Source organism: Spinacia oleracea, chromosome 2, assembly GCF_020520425.1.
Source record: "Spinacia oleracea cultivar Varoflay chromosome 2, BTI_SOV_V1, whole genome shotgun sequence".
Taxonomy (NCBI): domain Eukaryota; kingdom Viridiplantae; phylum Streptophyta; class Magnoliopsida; order Caryophyllales; family Amaranthaceae; genus Spinacia; species Spinacia oleracea.
The window spans coordinates 105,719,117-105,729,089 of record NC_079488.1 but is presented as its reverse complement, the minus strand read 5'-3'; the positions used below and the strand labels follow the sequence as shown (position 1 = coordinate 105,729,089).

General features: G+C 32.7%; 1 protein-coding gene across 1 annotated transcript; it reads left to right on the top strand.

Moving 5' to 3' along the window:
• The first annotated feature begins 1,137 nt into the window (after nt 1-1,137).
• Nucleotides 1,138-4,976, top strand: LOC110784865 (WUSCHEL-related homeobox 1). Its single transcript, XM_021989315.2, has 4 exons — nt 1,138-1,808; nt 1,993-2,268; nt 2,418-2,497; nt 4,175-4,976. The coding sequence occupies exons 1-4, from the start codon at nt 1,571-1,573 to the stop codon at nt 4,730-4,732; spliced, it is 1,152 nt and encodes a 383-aa protein (XP_021845007.1). The 5' UTR covers nt 1,138-1,570; the 3' UTR covers nt 4,733-4,976.
• The last annotated feature ends 4,997 nt before the right edge of the window (nt 4,977-9,973 follow it).

Genomic DNA, 9,973 nt, shown 5'->3' with positions numbered 1-9,973 from the left:
TTCAATAGTATGAAGCCTGAGTTAGATATTGTCAATTGCATTACCAGAATCACATAGATATATTTAATACTAAAAAGTGGAAAAACTAAACTTCTACGAAATATCTTATCCAAATTTATTTTTCCCGAAATAACTAGAAGGACAGAAGGAGAACAAGCATAGCCTAAATCTTATGAAGAGAATTTACAAGAACTTACGAGTTAAGGAGTACATTGGTTCTTACAATGTTTATATTAGCCTCTCTTAAGATAAACCGATACAAGTGAGGAAATTAAACTCTAATAAGAAATAAGTAAAATAACTAATAAGCATATTGAATTAAATAATTAAGATATTATCAATCCACCATATATACGAGTTAGATTTTGTCATTTACATTTCAAAACTACAATATAGAAACTATTTGAAAAACTAAGATAAGTTATTTGAAAAAGAAAATTAAGAAGTGGTTTAGGGGACATAGAGAGAATAGACAAGAAGAAGGGGGCAGTTGGGATTTAGAATAAGTGTGAAAGGTACCAAACATGAGACCAACAATCAAATTGAATGCCTTTTTGTGTAACACTTTTTTTTTCTTTCTAATATTCATTTTATTTTAATTTTATAATATACTTGTGTGAATCACACTCACTTAAGTCACTTTATATAATATCATCAAATCATGAGCCTTATGATAACCTCTTCCCTCCCTCCTCCTCGTCACGTCCTTTTTATGTTCCTTCTCCCGATAACTTCAGAATTCCACGCCTTCATTTTCTTTTCTCTCTCCCTTTTTTTTTTCCTCTTTTGTTTTCTTTCTTTGGCCACTCTTAAATTTTCCATTTTTAAGTATCACTCGGACTTTTATGTTCTTCACACAAGTTAAGCTAGTTATTTATTTATTTATTTTTTTTGTAAGGAAGCTAGTTAGTCTCATAACAAATCGTCTTACACTTACTTTGTATTAATTATCATACTGTTACTAATACAGATTTAAATGTAAGTTTAGAAAGAAATAAATGACATGACTTGTAGTCAGACAGTTAATAAGTGACGTACAATCATTCACAAGAATATGTATATTCACACACTTCTTTTATTGATAATCTTTTGAAACTTTTATTTAAGGAAAAATATAGTTGTGAGAGACATTTTTATTTCTTCTCAAAAAATACATTTAAACTTACTTTCAATTAAAGTTACGCATTGATAACCATAATATTCGATCCGAGTAGTGCAATTAGAAAAAGTGGGGGGAAGTAAAACTTTTGCTTGTAGTCAACTTGTATTATTGTCTCTACATTCTTTAACAATTTTTTACCCTTTTTAGCAATTCAAAACTCACATAACATACTCTTCACCTTCATTCTAACCATCTCTTCTCTTTCTACTATTTCAAGTGATCCATCTCTTTCACTTACCCTTGCACAATTTTCAATTTTTATTCTAAATACTACCTATTTTTATATTATGCACAATTTTCCATTTTATATATTATTCTCTCTTTAAAAGAGTAAAAACTACTTGGGGTATTTTCACTTACATTATATTGGTGCATTCTTTCTTCATTCTCTCAACACAAAACTAGACTATGATGGGTTATAATGAAGTAGCTAACCAAGATCTTAACTTAGGAGATCCTTTCAAAGGCAGTCGTAAACTTCGACCTCTCGTTCCTAGACCTTATCTATCATCTCCTCCTAATCACCATAATGTTAACACTACTTGTTTAACTGGTTTCCATAACCCTACAAGTCATCATCATCTTTTCTCCTTCAACAACACCGCCGCCACTCTCAACCACCACCACAACCACCACCCCCACTTTGGTAAGTTACAATATATATTCATAGTCACTAGTCATTGTACGTCTTTTTTTAATACTGTAATTTGAACCAGTAATGTAACAACTGCGTCATTATACGTCTTTTTTTTAATACTGTAATCTGAACCAGTAATATAACACTGTTCTATTTTACGAGTAATAATAAATTTCACGTGTGTTTTATGCAGTGGGACCAGAAGAAGGTAAAGAGACGGTTGGAACACATCAAGTGATGGTGAGCTCAAGGTGGAACCCTACACCGGAGCAGTTAAGGGCCTTAGAGGAGTTGTACCGGCGGGGGACTCGAACACCATCGGCCGATCAAATTCAACACATTACAGCTCAACTTCGCCGGTATGGTAAGATAGAGGGCAAAAATGTATTTTACTGGTTTCAAAATCATAAGGCACGGGAACGCCAAAAACGTCGTCGTCAGCTTCAACTCCCTCTTCCACCTTCTTCTGGTAACTGCACCTTAATCTAAGATACGTGGTAGTTAATTAATTGAACTTTGTCATTTTAAGTTCTATATACTATAATTCTTAATTATTTTCACAAGTTATATATAATTTGTTATTTTTTTAAAATTTTGTTATGAAATGAATAAATGCAGGAAGTAGTAGTGGAGGAAACAGGATAGGCTTTGAAGTTGAGCAAAAGAGCTCCAAATGGGCACCTTCCTCAACAAACAAGGTGTGAAATGAAATCCCTACTTTTATCTTTTTTATTTTATTTTAATTTTAATAAAAAAATGAGTATTGTATTCCTTTTTGCATCTTCCCCCCTAAAAGAATTGAAGAATATACTCTTGATTTTTTTTGCTATAGTCAAACTTTTATTCATCTCACCTACTTAAGCATAAATTACTTAGTCATTTTCAAGTACTTTAACCAAAATTAGTAACACTAATAAAATGTCGATTTTGGATCCTATAGAGTTGTAAAATAACTCTATAAGATAGAGTTTGAACATATCAACCATTGAATGAAAAATCAATGGTTCATATATTATCTTTCCAAAATTCCCCCTATTTTTTCTCATCAATATGAGCCATTGATTTTAAAATGTATGGTTTAGATACAACTCTACCTTGTAGAGTTTTATTACAACTCTAGAGGATCCGGACTCTAAAATGTCTGCTATATTTTTACCTCAAAAAATTTAAACAATTAGTACATTTTCAAGCTAATTCACCCTAATAATCGATTTGTCTAAATACTCGAGTTTAATAATACTGATTATAATAGGAAGACGGCCTATTCATATTCATCAAGTAATTCACATGAGTATATGATTATAAATGTATACATATAGGACGATATATCCATCATGACTTTATGATTAGGTAATTGTTATTCATAATAATAAAACTTGTACGACCATTTATAATATAATTAATAATAATAACAATAATAAGTGGGGAAAGATAGAACAAAAATGTAAAGAGAAAAAGCAAAAAAAAAAAAGTAAAAAATGGGTTGGGAAATGAGAAGAATCGAAAAGCTGGTTTGGCTTACTTCCTTTCTGTCGGGGGACCTTTGCATGCCTTTTCTTTTTCTCTCTTTCAATTCCTTCTCATTCTCATTCTCATTCTGTTTCTTTGTTTTTCTGTTTTCCATTTTCAATTTCCATCCACACATTCAACACTAACCCTACCCTTTTCTTCATTTTTCACCTACTCAAATTACTAAATTGCCCTTATTTAAAAAATAACAATTATGGTAGCTAGCTAGGGACACACTAAAAGTAAGATCGATTCAGTGTTTTTGTAACTATAATTATTTTGTCAACAACTATAATTATCCGTACAATTATTTTGACAGTATTTATTGACTTGTCTCATTCTACTTTTACTAGTACAAGTATTTTATTTGAATATATTTGCACCTGTACGTAATTAACTATAATCGGTATGTACGTACACTGTAAACATTCATATTTCACAATTTATATCGATTTTTGTATATACTGGCTCGATTATATCATCAAGTTTTCATATTGGACGTTAGACTTTGTTCTCTTCATATATACTATGGTCTGATTTTTCTAGTTTCTAATCTGGCCTAGTATGGTCCGAAGGTTTTATGTAAGTACTCTGTACTTTTCCCCTTTTCTAGTCCGATTTTTCTGGTTTGATCTAAGAATCAATAAGAATAAATTGAAGAGAACACAATCACCTAATACTCATTTAATAAAAGCCAACTTAATCTTGATGAAATTATCTTTTGTTTAATTTAATTGTGATAATAGATAAATTAAAACATGCAATTCGACCTGTCATACATAAATATATGATCATTAATAAGTGGTACTCCGTATAATTTTTGCATGCATGTATATATAATTGTGTTTGAATTTGATGATGAGCAGGAAGAGGATCATTCTGATCCAGCAACACAAATAGCAGAAGAAACAGGATTATCTAAAGCAACAGCAACAACAGAAATGATGATCCAATTCCATCAATCTCCAGAATTCCAACATAATCATAACATTAATCATAACAACATCATGACTAACAATTTTAATATTAATTCCACTGCTGCAACAAATTTATTATTTGCAGCAGAAAAGAATTCCACGTGGCAAACTCATAATAATAATAATATGATGGTCCAACCCTCGTCTTGTTCTTGTTGTTGTTACCCTTCTCCACCACCTCCTTCCCTTCCATTATTTTCTCTGTCCTCTAAACCTAATTACAACTCTTCCTCAAATATTATCACCGCCTCTAAAGGTGGTAACAACCTCTTCGGCCGCCTCGGCGAAAGCCCGAGTGCGTCATCTTCTCCTACACTTCAGTTGTTCCCGGTTGAAAAAGACGACGATGAAGATGAAGATGAAGATGAAGATAATTCATGTGTTACCTGTAACGATGACAAGGCCATGCCCAGCAACAATCCTTTTCCCTATTACGAGTTTCTTTAATTCTTTAAATGCGACTGTTGCATGGAGGAGGAGATACATCAGACTAAGCTATCAGAGTTGCATGTTGTATTTAATGGTTTTTTTTTATTTCTATTTATAGTAGTTTTAGTAATTAATTTAATTACTGTGGGAAAGTCACGTGATGACGTTACTACTTCATTTTGAAGTGACAATTTCAGAAGCCTTTTTGTAGTAACTTACTGATTTATCACATTTATGGTGCAATTTAATTAATTACGGAGTACCTTTTGTTTTTGTAATTAATTAAATAAATAGTGTAATGTTGATTGATGTTAAAATATCACGGAAAGACACAATCTTATACTGTAGATTTGGGAAAATGGAGAATTTCCATATAATGCAATTGGACCATGTTACATTTTTATCCATGTTTTTTTAATTATGTGATCACCACATATATATATATTTTTATAATATGATATTCTATCATTCAATTGGGATGGTCTATATATGATAGACTGTCATAACATATTTATGGGTATATTTGGTTAATTTAGGGGTATTGAGATGAAAACAATTAACATACTTAGACCTATTGTATCAATCTTCAGTGTGTTTGTAAACTCGAGTAGTCGAGTGTACCATATATACATGTGTTCTCGGTATACTCATTTTTATTTTTAGTCCGGTTTGAAGAACTTTAACTCCATCAAGGAGTACGCGCAAGGAAAACAAATCACTTAGGGCACGCTTGGATTGGGTGTAATAGATTATGGGGGTAATAAAAGTCAAACCACCATAATAAAAGGACAATGAAGGTGAATTGAGGTGGTTGCAAGGAGGGTGGTGTGGTGGTATTGTGATAAGAAGTTGTGGTAGTGGTGGTGTTGTGAGGAGAAGGGAGGAAGGGGGAAGTTATTACCCCCCAAATGAGGGTAATAATCACCCTAGTGGGATGGTGGGTAACTATTCCCCCCATGATGAGGGTATTTGTTCCCCTTTCCTTTTATTTTCTTCTTGCCAACACTAGCTTGTTCCCTTTGCCACCACTTCATCCCCTCATCATCACCTTCAATTACCTTAGTTTGACTTTTATTACCCCTTTAATACATTACCCTCAATCCAAGCATGCCCTTAGAATTATAATTACGGGTACATACCTGTTAGAATATGTGTTGAATCGGTTAAATTCCTTACTGCAACGCTCCTGCACAGGGATCTCGCTGGTCAGTCAGTGAGTCGGGACCTAGGGGCAACGCGCCCTGGTTTAGGGGTTCGGGGCAACGCCCCCGAACTTTACGGTATCTGTTATTCTGGATTGGGTTACCTGTTTATGGCCTATTTTCTAGATTTTTCCGCATTTGTCTAAAGAGTATTATATAAACTCTCTAGGTAATAACCTAATTCTACGTATTTCGGTAATATGTACTCCTTAAGGTTAATAAAACTTTCCTCTGCATATGAGCATAGTTAACATATATATTGTTAGTGAACCACGTTAAATCTATGTGTTCTTTATTTAGCTTAATTATTTCTTGCTTTTGTTATAACAATACGTACACTTTCTAAAATCCTAGATGGTGAGAATCGCCTGCCTTTAACTTCAATGCTTACAAAATATGGAGTACGTACTATGTAGTAAGTACTAATTAGAGATATGTTCCAAAATGACAAAATGTTACTACTACGTATAACTCTATAAGTTGAAATTTTATAACAAAACTATGTGTAAGATATCTGTAAGACTACTTGTCCCCTTAACTTTCTTTACAGAGGGTCAGGAGTATATACAAGCTTAACTTTTTGAAATTTTAAGCATAAAAGTTAAGATGTTACAATTATTTTGGAATAGCTGTCCACAAAGTACAATCTTACGGTTACTTTTGTGTACGATTGCCTTATCGAAAAGACGACTTTGATTTCTTAACTAATTGGTTTCATTACTTAACTAATTAGTTAATTGCATTGCTTAACTAATTAGTTCTATTGCTTAACTAATTTGTTCTAGTGATTAATTCATTGGTTTCAGTGCCTAACTTATTATTTCTGGTGCTTAACTTATATGACACCAAATCGATCGGTATTTTATATAGTGTTCCTTATATAAAAATTTGGGGGTTATCAACCCTTCATTATAATGGGTTTATGGTTGATTAATATCATTGAATTCCTTTGAAACCTTTGATTTCTTTGGGTTGTTTTGTCTCCTCCAAAAATCCTATAAGTACTCTTCATTTTCGAGTTGTTGGTACACATATATTGACCTCTTCCTCTCCTCCTCCTTTTCCTCTTTGTTTTGGAAGGAAGAATTTTGGTTCATGATTAAGTCATGATTATTCGTATTTCTTCAAACTTTTCCTTCTTATTCTTTTGGACATAAGTTTATGTGGCTCCATCTCATCACCCAAAAGTGCCTTTGTGTGTTGAGAGTTGTGTAAACATTGGGGAACGAATCGGTGAATACAATTGCACCCCGGTTGCACCGAATCTTGTTTTCAAGGCAGTGGTTTGGTTACCACGGCGCAACGATTTCCTAAACCCGTTCTTATTCTTATTCTAGTATTTGCCTTGAAAACCTAATTATTACAATAATTTACTTATCTTATCTTAACTTATCTGATTTTATTTTTTCTAAAATAGGTGAAAATAAGGTGAACAAAACAAAACATTACTTTGTTTATTATCCACACTCAATCCACACATGCAATTAATATCTTTTTTTTTTAACAACTTATACTTTGAGTTAATTTGTATTGTAACAAAACTTTTGTCAATGAACTTATTTATGAGTGTATTTAATCAAATGTCATCACCATATATATAGAATAGCAAAACATATTTTGTCTGAACTTATTTAAACATGTTCATTCAAACCCGGGTAAAATCGCACTCGGATCGGCAGAGCATGCATGTTGTAATGTACAGTACGTACGATGGATTGATGAGCTCTTAACTATAGGCCTAAAACGACACACAAGGACAATATATATGGTAAGATTGTAAGATAGTCACGTACAAAAAACTGTGGATGAAATATGAATGACAACAGACAATTAAGCTAAAAGAGAATTGGGGTTCATATAAATTCATACGTTGATAGAGATGGGTCTGGTCGTTTAAGTTGACGGGTCATATTTAATTCATTTGGTTTTTCTGTACTCAACAACAACAATGGACCTATCGATTTTCTTAGCTTAGCTTAGCTACAGTCCTCTAGCTAGGACAATCAGGAGAGAGAATTCAAACAGAATGTAACAACTTAGGAGAGAGAAAATCATAAAATTATCAACATCCATATATTGTTGCAGTGTTTTTTTTAATTTTCCAAGACAAAAAAAGAAGTATTTAAAAAACAAGCTAGGGTGTGTATGACTTGTTATCAACTGATGGAGACTTATGATTACTAAAGGAAACTCGAGAGTGAGAGATTTGTCCCTCTATTAAACTTTACTACTTTCCGCTTTTTTTTAATTTTTATTTTTTGGTAGGTAAAAAGAAATGTCTTACTGATCGATTAATTACCTACGTATCTATCATGTACTCCATCCGTCCCATAATTATAGTCCCGTTTGACAAAAAACACGGATTTTAAGAAAAATGAAATATAGTATATGAAAAAGTGGAATAAAGTATAAATGATGATTGAGTTGTAGAGCTGGCAACGGGTTGGGTTGGGTCGAAATCAGGTCGACCCATTTATAAACGGGTTGAGATTTTCCCAACCCAACCCGACCTGTTTAATTAAACGGGTTGAGATTTTCAACCCAACCCAACCCAACTATAAACGGGTTGACCTGAAGTTGACCCGTTTAATTTTTTTTTCCCACTTTTAATTGTAAATTGATTTGACTATAGAATTGCGAGGTGATTTTGTTATGGCATATCTCATTGCAAAAAGTAATTTTTCAATATGTATTTGACATGAATCAAAACGTCAAATAATTATTCAATGTTGAAGGGAAAATGAGAAATAAAATCTTTCAAATCACATTATACATATATATATTACATACTTGCTTGCACTTAAACGGGTTAGACGGGTTGTTTTCGGGTTGAAAATTTCAACCTGACCCAACCCATTTAATTAAACGGGTTGGGTTGGGTTGACCCATTTAATTAAACGGGTTGAAAATCTTGACCCAACCCTTTATTATTGGGTTGGGTTCGGGTTGGGTTGGTGGGTTGGGTCAATTTTTGCCAGCTCTATTGAGTTGTATGGAAAAGTAGAATAAAATACATGTGAAAGGAAATATAGTACATAGGAAAGTGGAATATAGTGCATGGTTGGGGTTTTCAATACATTTTTAATTAATATAGTACATAAGAAAGTGGAGACCTCAGTAGCCAAAATTAGAAATAGGACTTTAATTTTGGAACGCCCGATTTAGAAAACAGGACTATAATTTTGGAACGGATGGAGTATATGTCAACTCAACTCGATCAAGTTAAAAATATGTACTCTGTACTACTCTCTCGATCTGTCCCTTTTGTTTGTCTCATAATTCTCTTTGTGATCTCCCTTTGAGATTTTTCCATATATACCTTAAATGATAAGTTTTGCCCCTTACTTTATCTCTATTTCTCTTCATGGGGTCACTTTACTAACTCATGTGCATTATTTACACTCAATTCTTATTAAAGTGAAATTAATTTCTTCTAGGCAGTAATAAAAAAAGGTCGGGAGGAGGGAGTACCTTCTTAAATGGTCGGAAAAATGATAAAGTACGTATCCTCATTCTCGATAATTGGAAGGTACAATCCTTACCACTAATAAGTACTTAACTTGCTTTAGTTAGATGCAGTTGCATGTCTCCTACAGAAGTTACTCCTCCACTGCCGGCCTCCTCTTTTCTGAACTTGGATGCCGCCCAAAAGTGCGTACACTTATGCCAATGTGAAATCAATAAATCCATCGATCTACGATTCTATGGTTTGGAATCAATCTTTTACATGTTCTTCAATAGTACTGCAGTCCTCTTTTTTTTTTGTTGGGTAATGGTTTTTGCATGCATGTGAATGCCAAATTGGGAGGGTGTTTACATCTTATAACTAGTTATTGGTCAAAATTGATATTAGTAAATTGACATATTTATTGAATTACAAAATTAAATTTTATGTGAACAATAGACATAATAGTTTTTTGAGAAATAAAATTGATTGGTGTGTATAGATTTTACCCATTGTTTAGATTTATTTTAGTTTTTGTTTTCTTTCACAATTAATAATGAAAACTCATGATTTCAAATCTTATTAGAGACATTTTTTAAGTAAATGTTAAAT